We start from the raw sequence: 21,180 nt of genomic DNA on the forward strand, positions 1-21,180 counted from the left end.
TATATTTTGGAAGCATTATTTATTGACATAAGCAGTTACATATATAGATTTTACTTCATATAATCTGCTAAATATATTAGTTTTCTTTGTGGGTTTTGACAAAGGCACTCACCAATGCGTGTAACATGGGTATTAAACAGGGAACAGTCATAAGGTGGGTTTTTTGTGCAAATCTTATATTAGTACATGTGTAACAAACATGCACATACATTGGAGGGCACAAAAATATCTCTGAAAATTTAACCACATTCTCATATGCACTCAAAATCTCAAGGACAGACAAAAACAACACATCTCCTTTGCAGGATTCATTTGGCAGTATTGACCTATGGGACACAACACACGCAGGCCTTCTGCTGTTCAACAGGCTGGTCATGTCATTTGGCAGTTTGAACACAGGGAATATAGAAATATACACTCCTACAGTACTACTACAGAGTCAGCTGAGCCTCTCCAGGACTTGTAAAACACTGCTAGGGAATAAGCCTGTCTGTCTGCTGCTCTCCTGAGTAACCAGAACCCGTCCATCAGGTCGCGGCCTGTGGACCAGGACAAGCTCTCCTTGCAGCAGACTGAGTTCAGAGTCCATCTGGGCTAAATATGTTGTCGCCACTCTGTGTCTGAGGAGAAAGAAAAAGAAGGGGGTGTTAAAGGGTTACTGTCCGGTCAATTCCAATAAACAAACAATGCTCTATGTTTGTTTGAGAGAGAGCAGGAATCCTGTTTACCTGCTGGGGCTGAACTGAGCTGACACTGCTGGTAACGATGACTGTGATGAAAGAGGTTTCTGCTGGTTGGAATTCAGATCTGAGATGACTGTCTCCAGGCCCTTCCTCAGAACAGGAGCCTTGCCCTCTTTGAGGATGATCCCAGGTCCATCTCTTCCCAGGGTGAGTGAGGGGGCCCACACTTCTAGGGGTGGGGGGCCAGAACGGCCAATGGAGGCACCCTGATTCCCAGAAGACCAGGAGGAGGTCCGGAGTCTTGGAGGAGGGGGGTCGTCCTCCGTGAGAAACCGCACTGACTTTGCAGGCTGGGGAAGTAAAGTATGCATTGTGCAGAACAGTGATCATAGAAGTGCCTGACTTATCTGACTTATCTGTATCATCTCAAAAATGAAAACAAAAGTCAATACAGCTCAAAATGAACGCATGCTCAATTCCCAGAGGAAATCAACAATATTACAATACCTTGTCTGCACTGTTCTTGTGTGAGTCGGGTCTGACGAGAATGGAGTGAGGGCCGTTTGCATGCTGTCTGTCATGCTGAAATGCTGCCTCCTGAGAGGTAGACAAGTCTCTGTCCTTGAGGATTGCAGCAGCAGATGGCGCTGTTGAATCAGACATCCACCCCTGTGGTCTGCCAAGGTTTGACAGGATGTGGTTGTTTTTCCTCCTTTGCAAGACAGGTGAGTAACCAGACGCCTGGACTTGTGCAAAGTGCTGCGAGTTGGTTGGGGGAATTGAATTGGAAGCATGGGTGGAGTGGTTTGAACCTGAGGAAAAACATGGAAAATAAACCTCAGATATTCTTGGAGAAACTGATTAATCTCAAATTCTGTCAAAGGTGTAGAATTAACGCAAAACGATAGATGTAGCTGTTTCCCACTCACCTCTATGTGGATTAAAGACGCGTCTCACAGTGTCCCAACCCTGTGAACTCGCGTACACAGAAGATTTTCCAGCGCCAGCGGATGACATCGAGTTCTGCGCTCCGTTTGGGACAGATGGTACCTGTCCTGTTGAGTGTGTGGTTCCATCCACATTTACCCTGTCGAGAGCAAGGACGAAAGCAGGATTTTTGGAGGTTGTAGGTCTCTTTCCAGCTGTTGTGCTGGAGGATGTAGAGGCTGCTTTGGTTTCCAGGAGTCTGGCTGATGTTCTACGGTGAGGCAATGAGACACAAATTAGAACCAATATCACAAGTTACATTGTAATGAAATTTGAAATATTTACATTTGAATCAAACATTAGTCCCTGTTGTATTGGGTTTTTTTTTTTTTTATCTCTCCCATGAAGCCTATAAATGTCATTCACAGCCATTCACCTGAGCACAGGAGTGACATAGTTGCCAGGCAGGATGCCCACTTTGCCTGTTCTGAGAGACAGTCCACGCAGCCAGCCTTCCTTGAATTTGCCGTACACTCCCACCATCTCCCCCTTCCTCAGCTCCAGCTCCTCAGGTTGACGTGGCTTATACGAGTAAAGGACAGCACACCTGAGGAGTCACACAGAGGGTTTGACTTTGTTACTGCATCATGTCCTGTAGCAAAGCTGATCAAGATTTAGGCTGCCACCCTAGGGCTCTTTGGCTATTGTGAGCATCAGGGCAGATACTTTGACAGTTTTGCAATAAACCTCCCACTGGCAGAAGTTGAACTACAGCAAAACTAACCTCAAGAGAAATTTCATTTGGTCATCTGAAATTTCGAATAAGAGGCTCAAGCTACCTTTAAAAATATAGATATAAAACCAATGATGTAATTAAAACAAAATATCATACAAAATTAAGACACATTCCACAAAAAGGCCACTCAAGCTTACGGAAAAAAACATCCTTCTTATTCACTTAAACATTCTTATTATGCCTATTCTGACTGCGGGTCACACATTCATAAGTAAATAAAAAATAAATAAAAAATAAAAATGCACCACTACTTATGGGAAGATGAAAGGAAAGGCAGCTTTGGTTTTGTATGCAGTGTCCATCATTCAGACCCCTGCCTTTGCGGTATCCCCCCTGCACACCGCACCAAGCAGGATTACTCAGGATTACATTTAAGAAGCAATGCTTTTAAAAAAAATCCCTCTTTGCTTTTATAGCCCCAAATTGTTAGTAGTTTCAGTTGCCAAAAATGTCAAAACAAGCGATAAAGTAATTTAACTACTTGACTCCTTATGTGAATATGAATTTAGGTGAAGTACCAGCAAATTACTGAAAATTGTAGTTAAACTCATGGTTTAATTGTGTTGAGAAACTACTCCCTAACTCTGGTTATGGCAGTACATGTCTTCTATGTTACAACATCATTCAAAGTGTAGATTTTTCTTAATGAACTCTGTAGTGTTAATTTTCCCGTTCTTGGTGTGCTGCTTCGGTGATGCTGCATTATCACACCAGTGTTTAAAGTATGAAAGCATCCAGCTTTACTGACACATTGATGGAGAGCTGCTGGGTGGAGCTTTTACTGTCGGCGGAGGCAGACATCATCTGGGGGTTGACCAGAGCCATAGTGATGGTGGGCGGAATCTCACTGGACATCCTCCTCTCACCCTACAACAGCAAGGGGTCAACATCATCGTCATATGGAGTGCAAAGGTGCTGCGTGGGACACATATATGCATTGAAATTGAAAAACTAAACAATAAATATGCAAAAAAACAGAACGGTAAATACAGAGACCTCGAGAAAAGGCAAGGCAGATAGTCAAGTCTGAATATTTCAATACACATAAATGTTTCAGCACACATAAAAAAATCTAAACTTGAAGGAGACTGTGTATAGGGCAACAGTGCTGTGTCCCAGGACGGGCTCCTTACAGTGGATCTGCTCTCTAACTTAAATTACTGATGATTCTTCAGAAGAATATAATGATAGCTGGAATTTCATCCCACACCCAGTCTTAGCTCCTACTCCACTAAAATAGAAAGGATGATGTATAAAATTTGAGCGATTTGAAATGCAGCAGAGGTTAAAAGAAAAAAAAAAAAAAAAAACAGATACATAGCGTGTCAGACTTCTCCTGCAGTTTAACTTTATCTGTCCTGGCTGCTCTTTGAAAGCAGAGCACTAAGGAGCTCTGACAGGCTCCGAGCCAACAGGCTGTGAGTCAGGCCTGATGCAGCCACAGTCTTAGAGGGACCGACCCTGGGGTGTGGCTCCCAACCATTAAAGGATAAAGTTTGAAGCATAATTGTACTTAATTACCAAGCTGAAAACAGCCTTTTAGTGAGAACATAATCAAGAATGTCATATTTCCTCTCTTAACCAAACAAACCCTGCTCACAAAACGCTGTGTTATTATTACAGAGTTGCTTGTACCTGCTTGCACATATCAAATTCAAGGACTTGGCAGCAACTTTCACAGTCTTACAACTGTGGCATGTTTTGGAATGAGACATGCCATTGGTCAACATTAGATATCAAATATTCTAATAAGTAAAAAAAATGATCAACTTTAAAACGGCTGCATTATCTTCTTTTTAAAGATTATTTGTATTATTTATTTGACAGTCACAGTAGAGAGAGACAGGAAAGGCAGGGGAGAAAGAGGGGATGACATGCAGCAAATGGCCTGAGGTTGGATTCAAACCCAGATCAGGACTCAGCCTTAACACGTGGTTCACACTCTACCGGGCGCCCCAACATGGCTGCTTATCAACACAAGTCTCCACCACAGGATTTCCTCAAAATTTGAAGGGTTGATCCTGGGAAGGAAAGAGCTCAGCACTCTATAACAATGGATTCAGTTAATGTATTTTAATAAGTGCTCTCAAGGCCATCCATTTATTTCCCAAAAATTTCAAGGCCTTTCTCCCTAAAGTACCAAAACCTTCAAGAAGGCCTGTCGTTCTCATTGCAAGGCGGTGGAAACAACTTTCCCAGTGCCTGCCATCCTCTTGGTGATGCCTGCACATGCCTGCTGCTATTTACAGCACAGTCGTATTCAACAACAAACTTGAAGCATTAATGCTGGCCTGCAGGCTTGGGATTCCCCTATATACTTCACTGTATCCTGAAGCTCTCCCACCATTATGCTGCATTATATTCACACTCCAGCTCAGACAAGGACAAAGGAAGTCATAATTAAGATGCAGTCATCGCTATAATCACAGTCTTACATGGTTTTGTCAAAAGCACTGTAGCACTGAGGCAGAAGTAAGAGGAGATGAAGTTAGCATAGTATGGTATATCCTGAAGACATACCAGCCTTACGTCATACAGAGGAGATGGATGAACATCACTGTCATCTGCAGTTGTCTGTCCATGGTACATGCTGAGCTTAGAGCGTGTCTTTTGTAACATTCACAGCAAGTGGCATTAAAGAGGAGGCTATAGAAGAAAAGAGTTGTGACCACTAGACATTAGGAACTTCCTGTCCTGGCTGGGATCCTCACATTATCTGTAACGCAGAGCTGAGCGCTAGCGGAGAACAGAGAGTGACGAAGAGACAGAAAGAAAGTAGTGGCCGTGCTTAAGTGCAATCACTACCTTTTAACTGCGGTGTTGTCATCTTCTTGCAAACGTTGCGTAATGGAGCAAGTAATAAATCCAACCACAAAATTTCTTCATGTCTTAAATAATGTAAATCTATTCATCAGTCCACTTTTTTTTCATTTTTGGTCTGCATTTCATCAGATACTGAGAGCCGGTTTCAGGTACATGCTGCAATCATAATTTGGAGGAGGTTGTACTTACAAACAGAAACCCTGCAAGTGGCTATTCTCCACATGAGGTCGTATTCAGTTTAAGCTGTTTGCATGCACTTTTGATGTCTTGCAATGGCAACGCCTGCTTTCATAAATCAAACAAGGAATAGATTATTCTTGTTCATCTTTGGTGTCTACCTAAAACAGCAAACCCACAAAAAAGTATTAAAGAATGCTGCACTCAGCTAGCACTTCCTTTTTGATTATAATCCCAACAGCGGTCTGCAAAATTTACTGTTAAACGATAATGTTGTGTAAGTCCAAGTTTGTGAAGATGATGAAAACCTAAAGTTATACAAGTAAGATAAGTAAGATCTTAGCCAAGAGCAGGCCATTTAGCATTGAAGTAATCTTAATCAGGTTTTTCATAATTAGAGTATGACATTTTCATTTAATTCTAACTGAATCGTGATGCTCTGATCAAGTAAGTAAGGCAAGTAAGTAAAATGTATCTATAGTGAACATTTAAACCCAGCTCAAAGTGCTATACAGAGAAAATTAAATACAAAGTTAACAGTGACAATAAATACATCAACAACAATTAATAACACAGCACACATACAGAGTTATAGACATGACAACAAATGAAAAAGTTAGTGGGCCAAGAATGCCAGTGAATAACAATGTGTCTTCAGCCTCAATTTAAAGACAGAGATGGAGGGAGCACATCTAATATCTAATGGCAACTGGTTCCACAGTCGCGATGCAGCGACTGTAAAACCAGGTTCCCCATGCATGTGAACATAACCAGCGTCATATCTGCACTGTAATACTGAACTCTGTGAGACCTAGTTTTCAGAGTTTCAAAAATCAAAGTAACATGCCAGATATTTCACCGTTTCCACAGTGACTGTCACCATTCACGTTACTCATTTTGAGTTCATATTATCAAAAAGAGGGATAAAACGGCAATAACGCAGGTTCAAAATCTAAACCATGGACAGAAAATGTTATTATGTCAGCAACTTGCATGTGTTAAAAGTATGAATTTTAGGTAAAAGTAAGCAAAAGTAAGTAGATTTTTGATACACAGGATGCCAACACAGTGAAATTCGCCTAAAATAAAGGGATTACAGTGAATTTGCTGTACAGCACACAATCCATGGGCTACAATGCTCGCTGATTACAAATATGCTTTTGTAACAGTAATTATCAGTATATTGTAACTTATAAAAAAAATGCAATTTGTTACTGTGCTTTCCAATGATAGTCTGTATAAAAAAGATTGGAAAAAAATCAAATATTACATTTAGTTTTGGCTCAGCTGCATCCTGAACCCTGTTTTAAAGCAACAGTGCTAAGATTCACACCATATGCATTATTTCATCCAGAGCTGGTGGGAAGCCACATCGCTGTGCAACAGTGGGGCCAGAGGTGAGAGCTGATGGGAGGCAGCACCAGGAATAGCACTACATGCTGTCTTGGTCAACAGGGAGCTCAGCTTCAGCTTTAGGGACCGAGTCCTCCTCTCCTTTAAAGTGGGGAGGCGCGTGGCTTGTCTTCTATTATTGGCCCACTGATGTGAAAGGGAGTGTTACCTGCTTAGTGAAGAGGAAGGAGTTCTAAGGCTGGCAGAGAGGGGGTCTGTTATGTAACTAACTTTGCCAGTGACTCATCATCATCAGCATGAGGGAGATAAGCAGACAGTGAGGAACTCTCCAAGCCTCCCACTCTCTACAGCTCTCTCTCCTTCCTCCTCCTCCTACTTCTTTTGCCTTTCTAAAGCTCGCAACTTTTTTTTTTTTTGTTTTGCTTCTGTTTCTCTTCCGAGCTCCTTTCCCGTTCCTGTTCTTTTCAGTATTTCCTCTCCTTGCCTATTTCTCTTCCTCTCATCCTCCCATTTCCTCCTTTTCATCTCCCTCCCTAGCCTTACTCCTCCTCCTCACACTCCCTCCCTCTCCTGTTGTTTCTCCAAACTGCACAAGGTTAAGTGTTTTACACTCTGGCACGTATAATTGCAGGATAGCGTGGTAAATTTTCTACTTAGAGAAAATCATTATCTCAGATGAGAGGTAACTTGGCAGCAGGTTGGTATATAATCAAATCTTGCAGAGGCTCTTAAGTTGGCACTGTACTAGCACTGGCTAGCTGTAACCTGATCAATCTTGTACCTATTATGTCTTTTTTTCCCCATTTAACTTAATGATCAGTTTGGTTTGCAGCTACATGTACTCATTAAAAACATTTATGTTGGGATCATAATATTTCATTTAGTTTAGTATTCTCACCATTTGGCATCTTTGCAGGTTATTCCCTGGACACTGATTGACAAAACTGCATATATTTTGTTCCCTGCTTGTTATGAGTGGCATATTTACAAAACTTGCTTATTGTCCCATTTTCATAACTATATTCCTACTCTATGTCCATATGTACTTGTACTGTGGTACCACGTGGACATAAATAATTCCTGCTTGTAGAGAAATCTGGACTGAGAGAGTGAAGTAATGCAGTTTCACAATCATCTTTTTTGCTTAAGGAAAATGAAAACATCCCATAGAGATGTTCGTCATCTTGAGTCATGTGAAACAGTCAAAAAAATGCAGCACATATTGTTCTGATCACATGAAATGACCTGTCAGGATACAATCCTCTGTTGAAGGCCCCGAAAGCACCTTCCTAAACAACAAACATGCTGACTTTTCCTACATGGTCTATAAACTCAGACTTTGGAAAGTGTCCAACTGATTTTGCCTATAGAAGTTAAGGTATGCTTAAAAGTAAAAATGGTAAAATGTTCCAGGCCATTTTGAAGAGAAATGAGAGTCAGGAAACTTTTCAATTGTGTTTACACTGGAAATAAATACTCTAAGTTAATAAAAGTCAAGGCCTTTATGTATGTTAGGCTACAACAACTGTTACATATCAGATATTTCTTCACTTTCTGTTCAGGTTTCTGCCCACACACATATCCTAATTTGCCTGTAAAGAGTATGACACACCTTTCCTTGAGTCCTTATATCCCCCCTGAGCTGACGAAAGAAACAACATATGCCCTGCTGGATGCTATACATCTCTGTGGGAGAAACCTGGCTTAGTTCCCAAGACTCTGATTAAAGTCTGTGGTTTCCTGAAGTTTCCCTTCCACTCACCTCCATTCCTCTCTCCATTTATTCACACATTTTTTTTTTCATTTCTAGCCACTTATTCATGTAGTGGCCAACATAAGGGCGATGCCTCTCTCTCATTCATTCTCTCATTCATTCCTTTAGTTTAGTGTCATGGTTCCCTCCCTGTACTCCTGAGAACAACTTGATCCCTCGACGGCTCAAATAAAAACATCCATTATCTTAAAGAAAACAGTAATGTCTTGTCCAAACTGCATATTTTCTGTTGGGACAAATCGCAACGATAACAGAGCCAAGGGAAAGAAAAAAAAAAAACAGTCAAAGCGAACTGTAGTTTAGCTCTAAGAAAGAGACAAATCAAAAGGAGCTCGAAGAAAACACATTAAACTATAAAGCAAGACATGTTGGCACATGACTCACCTGTGACAGGTGTCTGTGTGCGCTGTCAGGGTGGCGCTTCATGTGATGGGAGGTCACCCTTGAGGGCTGAGCGGGGCCCTGGGTGGCAGAGAGGTGGGGAGCTTGACCCTGATGGTTGAGGCTATTGAAGGGGCTGATGTTGGTGATCTGTCCTTTGATCGTATGGTACAAAGTGCTGCTAACACTGGTTTGTTTTCGATGGTTGGGGAGGGGCACAGCATTGATCATGGAGGTCTTTGCTGGGACTTTAAGGGCTCCAAAATGGGTGGTCCTGCTGGATGCTTCAGTGGCCTTATCTTTGCCCCCGCTCCCAGTCCGATGGTAAAAATCTGCTGAGTCACTTCCCTTCCGACTCTTTCCCTCCAGGAGTTTGGCAGCCACTGAGTTTGGCTGAAAGAGAATGAAAAAACATACATTAGAGGCAAAACGAGAAACCACAGTGAAAATCGTGATAATGCCTAATGCTGAAAACAGTCAACCTTCGAGACGGGAAAATCCTCTCTAAATTGCTCCTACCTGCTACTAGCACCTGTCAACCTCTGCACCCAGCAAATCAGTGACGAGGCTGTCTAAATACACCTACTTTTCACCGCCTCACTCACCCCTACAACTTGTTGGACAGGCAGGCGGGCGGGCGAGAGGTTAAGTACCAGCCAGTAAGCCAGGCAGGGTTGGCTGGTGCTGAGAGAGGAGCAGGAAGCAAAGTGAAGTATAGTGCTGCACAGTCAGGCTGTCTGGCAGGCAGGCAGGGCAGGGTTAAAGCTCTCACTCCCCACCATGATGTGTTGTTATGCCACCCAAGCAGAGAAAGCATTACTGTGTCTTCACGCTTGGCTGCACAACATGAGGAAAGGCAGGCTCATAAAGAGAGGAGAGGAGAAAAGTGGATAGAGGAGGATGATGAAAGAAGAGAGCACAGAGGTAGAGAGATGAAGAGCGGCGCTGAGGCGGAGCTTCAGGAAAAGACATGCATGAGCAACAGAAGAAAGGAGGAGTAAGAGGAGGAGAAGGTAACAAGCGGAGGAGGAGTAAAAAAACAGAGAACAAGCAATAATAGAACAGATGAGGAGAGATGGATTCAAACACAAAAACATTTTCTACGTCAGTATTAATCACCGTCGTAACCTTCCTGCATGAAGGAATGTAAATTTCCCTGGCATGGATGAAGTAAATTTGTGGAGGCAGAAAGTACAGAGGAAAACAACTGACAGTCAGCTAGCTAAGCAAGCTCTGCAAACCTGAGTAAGCCTCACAGTCACACACTAATGAGCGGCTGCAGACACAGCAGGGATACAGGGATTAGCTCCCTGCCTCAGCACTTTGCAGTGCAACAGTGACATTTACGGATGAATCAAAGATTTGAAAGAAAATCAAGGTGGTGCCCTGGCAGTGACCTGTAATAAATGATATTCAGCAACAACATCAATTCATTACAACAGCTGCTCTTTCAGATCACACTGCGAGCTGGCAACTAGCACAACCTTACTGAATGGCCTAAATCCACATTCAAACGCCAAATACTTTTACAAAGAAAGAAAGAAAGAAAGAAAGAAAGAAAGAAAGAAAAGAAGAAAGAAAGAAGCGAACAAACAAAAAGAACTAACCTCTGTAAACTGCACAGGGCAAATTCCAACTTTGTCCCCTAGTTTTGCTTCAATCCAATGTTCATCCACCCGCCGGATGACAGTGAGGATGTCTCCCTGTAAATCAGGATGTGACAGGAAACGGAAAAAAAGAAAGAAGTGAATTCAGAGAAAAAGGTGAAAGGTAGAGGGAGTGTTAAAATAAAAAAGACAGATGAAAGGTGCTTAGAATAGAGTGTGCCAGCCTTGAAGACTGAGCACTCAGCTCAGAAACCCTCCGAGCCCTGCGTTCCTCGGCACCATGTGACATCAGCTCCCTTTGTGTCTGTGGGTCCAGTTCTTTCTGCAGCCAGCCCCTCTCTAAAACCCATCTGACCATCTGCTTTCAAAAAAAAAAAGAAAAAAGAAAATCCTGGCTCGAGTGTGCTTTAATGGAGAGCATGCAAGTACTAAGGCCCTTATATAACTCCCTCAGAAATCCTTCACGGTAAGTAACAACCACTGCAGCAGAGGTCTGTGCCTCTAGGTCCACAAGTCTCGCTTGTTACTCACATCCTCTCAAACAGTGAATGGAGCGAAAAAGCAATGACCATTATTTATTAGGGACAATTGGGAACTTCCTGTGCCTCAGATAATCATTACGTGCTGCCGTCCTATGTCAAATGAAGCACACCAGGGTGATGTTGGAAGTGTTAAGTAGCCCACACTCTACAGGACAGACTGTGGAGCACAATGAATGGCATGAATACTAATGTGGGACTGGAGAGTCCATCTTGGTAATAATTTGTTCTGACCAGGATATCCCATATTCAAGCTTCCCTAAGTGGCTCAGCATTTAGAAAAAAGATCGTGTATATTACAATATCATATCGACTGGTAAAAAGCAATATCCATATTTTTTTACTGCTGATGTTTGGTTGCCAACTGTCAAATTAGCAACCAAACTAAACTGAACTGGTGTTTTCTCTACAAAACACTTAATTTTCTCAAGAGAGGCCTGTCTGAAAATCCAAGTCTTTTTTGCACATTTGTTTATATTACAATTATGTAGTAGAAAATGATCATACCTCCCTACTGCATCAAGCTTGTGCTCTATTTTGGCCATCACACATTTTCTCTCTTTTACTTTTGGCCTCTAGCCATTAGTCTCACCCATCTTCTAATTTTCCTGTAATCCTACCATATAAAAATTGTGTTTCCATGTGATTATTCCCTGAAGTCTGTAGTTTTCCCATATATATGCTTAAATAAACTATTTATACTCGAAACATTGCTGGATCAACAGATTCTCACAAAAATTCGCACTGGTTTGGGTCGTTGTAGGTGGGAAAATATCTTTCCATCCATAATTTATACATATCTCCGTTAGTGAACCCTGTCAAGACAATGCTTTTCACGCTGTGGTATCTGAGTAGTTCCAGAGTCAGGCAGACCTTGAGGAAGCTGAGACAATATTTACAGTCCTCCAGATCCGTCTCTTTGGGGTTAAAGTCATACAGCGCCCTGCAGAGAGCCAGCGGCTGGGACTGGCTGACACCCAGCAGCATGTTGGAAGTGACAGACCCACCGCCGCCGTCACCATCTCTGCGGTGCCAGGTCTCATCCACCTTGTGTTTCAGGGTGATATTGCTTCCAGGGGCCAGGACCAGCTCTCCCGGGGTGTCCCCCTGGAGGCTGTGCAGAGCTCTGCCAGCGGCCTGGAGAGGAGGAGAAACTCACATGTTGAAATGATGCAGGTTTATTTTGTACAACGTGACGAATTAGAACATTATTCAAGACAGCGACATCAATCTCTTTATGGATTTTGAGGTGCAAAGGGGCTCCAGGCAACTCTCTTACCTGATAATAGGTAAAAATACAAAAAAAAATACCTTGTCTTGTCAATTTAAGTGCATTTCCCTTGGGTGAAACATGAAACTTTTTGGTTTGACCTACTTTTACAGCGACAATGTGGGACCAGGCACTTTGGAGAAGACATTTGTTACCAAGAATGAGAGGTAGGCAGATAATAGGCCAAAACAACTGGGAACAAAAATAGACCTGGCTCAAAATATCTGCAAAATGCCCCAGTCCAAACACACATGCCACACACTTTCAACAAGGATGCGCCGCCGCCAGTTTGTCGAGTTTGGTTCAGCATCCACTTGTGCTACTTTTGATTATATCGGTTATCAACAACTTATACATGCTGACAAAACATCCTGTCTATCACAGTTAACACATTTTGTGCTGAACAAACGCAAACAGGGTCATAACTCCCCCCTGTAGATGTTCTGAAAGTAACACCTCTGTTTTAAGATTGTATCAGCCACAGCTTTGGTGCCGATGTCTTGTTCTCAGGCTTTTTAGTGATGTGGTGGATACAATGAAACAAGGAAGCTAAGAGATGCAAGTCAGCATTACACAGAATATTACAACTATTATAAGATCTCACAAAATGAATGTCTTATGAAAAAGAAAAGAACAACTTCCAACATTTGCTGAGTTGAACATCTCGTATTCTCCATCAGGAAATTTCAAGCATTTCAAATATATATGTTAAGTTAATACCGTGTTAAAATTACTATGCTGTTTACAGTCCATTAGCGTGATCATCTCCAATATCTAGTCTGGTATCATTGATTTATTTGATTTGATTGATTTTTTTTTTTTTTTTGAAAACAGGGACAAGGTACAGGGGACATTAACCCAAAAGGGAGAGATGCACTGTACAAGGCTATAGCCCTAAAGCTAATTTCCACCCTTAGTCCCTGAACAAACAAATATACAATCATTAAAATATTGTAAACTAATAAACCATCGGCCATTAGAAATATCAGCCCTTTAATAATGAAAATCAAAGTCACTGGAGGATACTCTGTTTTCTGTGTGTTATATTAATCAAAGCTCAATAAAGTGAGGTAAACTGCAGGATACCCAAAGCTCCAGTGAAGAGCACAGTTGGGACAACATGGTGCCCAAGTAATTAAGTTGTTTTACATTATCAATTTGAGGGGAGCGTTTTAGAAATTCAAATCAATCAACAAATAATTACATAAAATATTTCACTGCCTATATTATAAACCATCAAACAAGAGTGAAAACATCACACTGGCAGCATGCTCATGGTGTCACTGCAAGCATATCCGCAGGTCCCTCCTGGCAAATTCTCCTATGGATCTCCATGAAAGAATTTACATCTAGACTGTGAAAAGCACATCATGTTTAACGTGATATACCAGTACTGCTATTTAAAAACTCGGATTGCTAATATTTGGGTAATTACTGAGCCACCAAATTGAATCTGCTGCAGGAGCGAAAGCCCTCAGGGTTACAACGAAAATGCAGAGGAGGAGTGCCTCATAATTACACCGTGGCAAAACTACCAGGGATAAAGTTCTCATGGTGCTGCCACAGATTCATTTTAGTTTATCAGCAACAGATCAGCTCTTAGCTTAAATTATTTTCTCAATGTGATACAGTGGTGAAAATTAAAACAAGGTTATCTCACGTCACGTTCAAAGAAGTGAGAGCTGCTCACCTAATTTGCAAGGCTAACAATATCAAATCACAAATGTAGACTCTCAACATGGACAACTGTGAGATCAGATGTACGCTTCTTTAAACAACGGTGGAAGTAACTGATTCCGTTTGTAACCAACTGTTTTCCAATGTTCTTGTGATTTTTGTACATTTTGCTCATTGTATTGTTTTTAATTGTTTGTATTGTGCTGTGTTGTTTTAATACCTTCCTGCCCGGGGAACACAGATATAAATAGGCTTTTAGTGAACTCAGATGCCCAGCAGATGTGTTGTGAACGGCCCCTGTCATATAAACCAATGAACTAAACCAAACTAAACTAAACACTTATTCTTATTATTGCAAGTGGGCAGCGTTCTTTGTCCTTTGCCTTCTTTAGTATGTTTAAAATCAGTGAAGTATGTTTTTGCTGAAGTTATTGTTCTTAGTTGCATTAAATCACATCCATTAAAGAATGCACATTTTGTAAGATTTCCAAACGCATAAGAAACTGGACCAACAGAGACCGTCCTGCTGTGGAGCCAATCAGAGCCAACGCACAGTCAGCACAGAAGAGGATATGAGTTGGGCTTTGTTTTGTAATTTCAGAGTTTTCTGATCAAAAGTACAAAGTTTGAACTCTTTTAACTGTATAAGAGATCACATAACAATGTTGTCTTTTCTAAAAAAAATAATTTGAGAACATTTTAAATGTGTTTTTTAAGTGCATTTTTACACCTGTAATTTTGCTTAAAATTTCAGCAAGATGGCAGTTGGGACAGTTTAGTCCTTTCCACACTTGTCTCTAAGATGCACACAGCAGCATCACAGTAGTCCAGGCTCTCCACTTATGTCAGATTTAGCCTGAGGTCCCTCACTCACCTCACTGTACCCTTGCTTGTCTTTGTACTGAGTGCCCAGAGACTCCTGCTGCTGACCTTCCCTGACTGCCGAGCTGTCCCTCACCAAGGGCACCGTGTAGCGGGCAGACTGTCCGGTCCTTCTAGGCCCCGTGGGGCCCTGGAGCTCTTCCAGGAGCCGAACTAGCAAGAGGTTAGCAGGGAGTTCCTCCACTGACCTGTCCGGGACAGGAGTGCGACACTCGGGACATAGCAGCTGGGAATGGGATGCCTCGTGCCTCTGCAGGCAGGACTTACAGAAAGTGTGCTGGCAGGGCAGGACCTTGGCTGACTCGTCCAGCTGCCCAAAACACAGAGGACACTCCAGCAAGTCCAACAGAGCTAACTCCTCCATTTTAGAAGGGCACTCTGTGTGACTCTAGACAGAGCTACAGCAGAAAGACCGGGATCCAGCAAACTGGAAGAGAACACAATGATTGGCTGATTCAGTGACAGAGGCTTCACATTAACAAGGTAACACTGACAGCCAGACTGAACAGTATCACTTTCCATAGTCTTTTGTAACCTATCAGTAGGTTATCACCAATCACACAGGACCTCACAACATGAAATGACTGAGATAAGAGAGAGTGACTGTGTAAACAGTACACACTGTTTGCGTGGTAGTACTTGCACTAGCCTACATGCGTACAGGTGTCATGTCAGCTCACCTGACCGCACAGGTAAGGCAATAACAGGAAGTAACCTCAGTGGAAGAGATGCTCATTATTCTGATGGAAACGGCGCAGTTCAACAAACACTTACGACTCACACGGCTGCGGAGTGCCACATTGATATCCCATAAACTCCGATTCCGAAATGCGCAACTACTTCGACCCTGCCGCTGTCGCCGTGACGCAGTGCGCCCGCGCCGCTGACGGGACCAAACGTGACGGCGTCGCAGCACAGGCGCGCGAGCCCTACACAGTACAATGTTGTCGACTTACTGTCCGTCCCGAAATATGTGCTGACAAGACACACACACATACACACACCTGTGGAGACGGCTCTGCGCCTCGTCCCAGGTGTCGATAAGCGCTTCGACAGTGTAGGATTCTACTTGTGATGCGCCCAGTATCGGTTTTCACTCTCACGTCTGACTCATTTTAACCCTTAAGAGCTGAAGATGTCTTCATTTGACACGATTGCGTCTTAAAATGCGGTCAAATCTGGCAACATGAGACATATAACACCCTGTTACGCGTCATTATTAAAATATCGTGTTTTTCTTACAGTAATTTTACTTCTGTAAAGTGGTTCTAGGTTTTGGGTTGATTTGAATAGATTTGGCAGGCGAATCACAGTGTTTTGCATACCCTAAATAATTCAGATCTACTCCCTAATTCAATCTCACCTTCTACCTCATTTCTATGTGGCTCCCTGTGTATCCAAACATTATTAGCATTGATAAGAAAAAAAAAAAAAAAAAAGTGGTGCAGGCCTAAACATGTATAAGAGCTGTGAAAGGCAGCAGGGTTGTGTTTGTGTGCCATGGTCTCCCTCTGCTGGTGCACAGGCACACTCACTTTCTCTGCATCTGCAAGCCTTCTCTGATCAGCACCTGTCAGTGTCAGCAAAGTCAAGATCAGGTCAAATTACTGAAACGATTTAGCTGAAGAATAAAACTTACAAAGATATCATGAATAGCAGCAAGCCCTGATCACTCAGTATTACCCTTTGCTGAATATGCAAAGGCACTATGATGATTAAAATGATGCACCTCAGCTCCCACATCTTATATTTTTATCTCCTACATTTGCCTTATTATTGTTTGGATTTCATTTGCACATTTAACTCCAAATCCCAAATTCCCACTCTTACATCCCAGGAATAAATAATTTACCCATATTGGCTATGTACCGAAAGTTCAGGACATCCATTTGAATTTTTTAAACAAGCATGAATCTTTCATCTCTTTCTTCACGTCAGCAGAACTTGGGGAATTCTTAAAATGTGTGGCTTTTAAAGGGAGAGAGAGCAAGCAACCGAAAGAGAGAGCGAGATTAGCCATGACTTATTCACATGTTCATACCGATGTTGATACAGGCCCTTCCATTCAGGCCTCTAAGAGTTTAATGGCTCTGGCAGAGGAGGGAGTAGCCTTTAATAAAAAATAAAAAGAAAAAAGAAAGGAAAAAAAGGCTGTATTTTTTTTTCACAGCATCCAGGGAGTTTTGTACGGCGAGATATTTGGTTCATATCTGGATGATTCTCAGTGGATTTACAGAAGTGTTGGTGCTAAAGATGAAGTTTGTTTTGTTCAGTGTGAGCAGGAGACCTTTGTAAGGACGCCTTCTGTCACCCAGTCAAAGGAACAGAGGAGGGACTGTCACGGCACTGTTGCTCATAAAAAGTCAATACATAAATGCTTATCATAGTTTCAGTGCCCAAACGGTCAGTCTGGGCCCCGCTGTGATGCGGTGGGATGAAGTACCACGTTTGATGGTTCTGATGTATCGTCTATCTGATGGAGAGCAGGATGGTCTCCCCGGGGATGGCTCTGAGCTCGGTGTGCTGTCTCTCAGAATATCATTGCTTGTCACAAGTTGCTGTATAAGGAGGAGCGCCTTCTTCTCTGGCTTTCATGTTTTATTTAAAATGCTGTCTTACTCAGAGAGTGCTGCTAACTCATTGAATGTGATCTGTCTCAGCAATGCCTCTCCCCTCTTTTCTCTCCCCCTCTCTCACGTCTCTCTGTTTGATCATTTGACTGTGCGTGTGGGGTTGTGTTTCAAAACGGCAAGTGTGTGTTTCTGCAGCTTCATCTGAACAAGGTGTCAGTCAAAATTGCGTAATCCTCGCGCAGCAGTTTGATGAGGATTAACCGCAAATCTAACAGCACTTTAGGTGCATCAAAGCAACGTAATTAACTTCTCCTTTTCTCGAGGACTAATCCTCCACCCAGAAGTTACGTGCTGTCATACATGCAGCAGTGCTTCCCAGGTACTGATTAGGTGACTCATTTTTTGTTAGTCTTTTTTTTTTCAGTAACATGTATTGACTGGCTTCTTAAAAAAGAACAAATGAAAAAAAGGCAGTTTTCTCTCTCAAAGAAACCCTGAGGTGAGGCTGCAGCCTGTATTTGCTGTATTTGGAGGACAAACTATTCCTGTCAAACTAGACCAACCTGATGATCTGCAGTTGTCTGGTTAGCTGGTGTGTGTGTGTGTGTGTGTGTGTGTGTGTGTGTGTGTGTATATATATATATGCAGGCATGTGCATGAATACCTGGCTGTCTCTTTTTTTTCCAGGTGAGGTCTCCACTCCCAAATCTCCTGCAGATTAAGTGGCACTGGGAAAAAACACAGCGATATGTAAATGCCTTACAGTACGCTGTCAGTCGAGGTCAGCTCAAAAGCAGGCCTGTTTGAAAGCCGGGGAATGTAATTTAGAGAGAGAATGTATGCTGAGTAGCAGGTGGCCCTCCACGAGATGCTTTTTTTAAACATCCATCCATAAAGCAACTCAGTGGTTCTTCCACCCACAGTTTGTTCTGCCTGGTCCTCCTCCGCTAGCAGATTGAATGTTATAAATATTTCATATATGATAAATAAATGAAACAACCTCTCTTTTTCTTTTTTCTTTTTTTTTTTTACTTCTTGGTAGCACACCAAAATGCTCCTTACCTGCGCATACAGTAGCTCATTATTGCAGCCAAGACATTGTTTTTGTCATTGTTTAAATGAGGCTTTCCTCAGAGACTTTTTTTTTTTTCATTTTATTTGTCAAATATGAATCTGAGGCAGCCTCTCTTCTGGTAATAACAAAAATGTATTTGGAACATGAGATGTTAGATTGTGGTAGAAGCCTCTTTTTGAGTAGTGAGGGAACATTTTGAATTTTCTTGAGTTATAATAGGAATATTTTGTAACCATAATGTTGTCAAAATATTTTTCAGGGAAATACAAAGTATAGCTTAGTCACTATTCTCAGCAACCTTTATGAGAGAGGCTGCATTGCATACCTCCCATTCTACTGGATATCAATGTGACTTCTTAACATGTCATGTCATTAATGACCTCTGCATGCTGTCTCAGCCCTTTGTGTCCCTTCATACATTACTCACAGGACGAACGTAAGCTATTTAGAGCACGCCTATTTGTCAGGCTGCAGGCGGTGTGCTTCAGTCGCATTCTCGTCATGTGACTTTATGGTACACCTCACCATTGCGTTCATATGTAAAAGTAACTCAACCTGACAAAAACACAACCCCGGGGAAGCTTATCACATCATCACGTAGCATATGGACAGAGGTGGGGCTTCAGCTTTTAGCCAATAAACACTGAAACATCTCTGCCACAGCGACGTTAAACTTTGCTGCTGCGGGGACTTTGGCCTGCGGAAACCACGCTGCTGAAATCTTTTGGTGTGCAAATGCTCCAGCAGCTGTTTGAGTAGGAGATGTGTATGAGAGAAACTAAAAATAGGACACACACACCTCTGAGCCAGCTGCCTCTTCTCTGCCTCTGGGACTGTCTTTGCGTCTCCACTCTCTCCTCTTTCACTCCTCCTGCTATCCTTCTCTGAGAGTGGCTGCTGTTACCCCCTCTCATTCAATTTATCTAGTTGTCCTCGCCCCAGAATCAGTGCTGGTCTGTCTGGCCAGTTCTGTGTTGGTATGAAAGACCTGAAACAGGACACCACATCCCCCTGCTATGGGCCATTATCCAACCTGAGAGGGGAAACTAGAACGCTATGGCCCTGCATTAAAAATGCGCAGGTCTTCATCCCATGAGTCTTGGATGGAATTATTTGAGACGCACATAGCAGTTTTTATCAGTCCTGAAAGAGGAGGATCTGTGGCATAAGCGCTATCAGTATCAGATCTTGTGTGTTCGAGAATGATGCTAAGGAAATGCCAAATATTTTCATTCCAAGGCTGGCAGGGCATCAAACACTCCTTGGCACAGTTTGAGTTGTATTTTTGTATTCTTTTTCTGTGGAAAAAAAAAAAAATACTTTCCACATTACCACACAAACTTCTCTCTCAAAACTGGAGCAGTCTACCGATTAGACATTTCTCCTTCGCCTTTTTCCATATGAGCAGTGTATTCCAGCTAAAGGCTAAATATTCCAGGACACTTTGGGCTTGTAATTCTACACAGCATCAATTCAGAGGTGAAGCAGCATTAGAGAGAGATTTGCTTCTGTTCCGTGAAGGACAGAAATCCAGGGCAATAAACATGTATGCTGCCGTGCCTATGAATAAGGAAAGAAAAGGCCTGTCTTTACTGTCCCTCAAGACACTGTGAAACAGCAAATTCTCTGTTTCAAAGTAAAGCACTAACATGATTATTATGGCCTGCCATATGTTTGAGGATGATGAAAGTAATTCACATCTGAAATGACTGGCTGAGTTTCCTTCACTCATCTCCTGTGGAACAAACCACCTCAATCACACCCTTTGATGTGCTTTTGTGTGTGTCTAATTCCAATTCAGTAGACAGATACACGTGTCGCACTGTTTGCTTCGTATCAATTTCAGAGAAAGACACAGAGCATTCAAAATAGGTTACGCACCCTCTTCTTTTCTCTCTCCCTGATTGTTATTCACGCACATCCGCTACAACAAAACCTCTCTCATGCACCACACCAAATCGGCCTTTGGTCAGGGAACAAAGAATCACACTGCTGGCGTGCTTGGCTGACCTAAAACAGACAGCAAGAAACTGAACTATTGAAGATAGAAGAAATTATGTATTTTATGTATGTTTCAATCCAAAATACATACACAAAGAAGAGGGAAAAAAATGTAAGCAAAAAAATGAAATAATCCTTGAGTCAAAGCCTGTGCTCTCTGTTGCTGAGGCTGCACAGGCCAGCGTGATCCTGTGACACCCTTCGATAAGAAGTGGATAGGGTCATGAAAAGTGTGTCAGAGGTGATTAAGGTGACACTGAATGCCATCTAGAGGCCAGATCACGACTCCTGTTGAACCGTGGATGTAATGTGTATGGCACACAAACACCAAGAAATGTCACCAGTCCCCTGGAGGGGCTTATGCATTTGCTCAAGGGTCACAGAAAGGCCTTTATGTCCAACACACTCACACACACACACACACACACACACACTCAAACAGCAGCAGCAGCAGCAACATAACACCATTTCTGTCACATTCATTTGCTGGCGTGGAGACTGTGTGTGTACTCTCATACTGTCGTGTTCTCTGATAGCTCTTCAAAATGCTCAATTGAAAAATCAATCCTCACCATAGAAGTCTGTTATTCTCTGTGATAACCTTTTATTATTAGCCATTATTATGGAAAACAACAGATGAGG

At 42.3% G+C, this 21,180-nt stretch overlaps 2 protein-coding genes across 6 annotated transcripts in view; both read right to left on the minus strand.

Moving 5' to 3' along the window:
* sh3rf2 (SH3 domain containing ring finger 2) lies at nt 1-15,911 on the minus strand. Of its 4 annotated transcripts, none has more exons than XM_030061959.1 (11): nt 15,894-15,911; nt 14,882-15,316; nt 11,934-12,197; nt 10,522-10,617; nt 8,918-9,307; nt 3,155-3,273; nt 2,047-2,217; nt 1,613-1,881; nt 1,191-1,495; nt 729-1,033; nt 1-620 (listed from the first exon to the last, which is right to left on the minus strand). In XM_030061959.1, the coding sequence occupies exons 2-11, from the start codon at nt 15,251-15,253 to the stop codon at nt 440-442; spliced, it is 2,472 nt and encodes an 823-aa protein (XP_029917819.1). In that variant the 5' UTR covers nt 15,254-15,316; nt 15,894-15,911; the 3' UTR covers nt 1-439. The 4 variants fall into 4 exon arrangements, with proteins under 4 accessions (XP_029917819.1, XP_029917817.1, XP_029917818.1 ...); XM_030061957.1 differs by lacking the exon at nt 15,894-15,911 and adding an exon at nt 15,664-15,824; XM_030061958.1 differs by lacking the exon at nt 15,894-15,911 and adding an exon at nt 15,671-15,815.
* kctd16a (potassium channel tetramerization domain containing 16a) overlaps nt 15,874-21,180 on the minus strand; it is a 24,253-nt gene continuing 18,946 nt past the window's right edge. Inside the window, exon 3 of one of the 2 annotated variants that reach the window (XM_030061962.1) lies at nt 15,874-15,893. The gene's annotated coding sequence lies outside the window, so the exon portion shown is untranslated. Of the gene's footprint in view, nt 15,894-20,945; nt 20,972-21,180 lie in introns of those variants that run through there. The other variant, XM_030061961.1, reaches the window with a different exon arrangement.

This window comes from Myripristis murdjan, chromosome 10 (assembly GCF_902150065.1).
Source record: "Myripristis murdjan chromosome 10, fMyrMur1.1, whole genome shotgun sequence".
Lineage (NCBI taxonomy): Eukaryota > Metazoa > Chordata > Actinopteri > Holocentriformes > Holocentridae > Myripristis > Myripristis murdjan.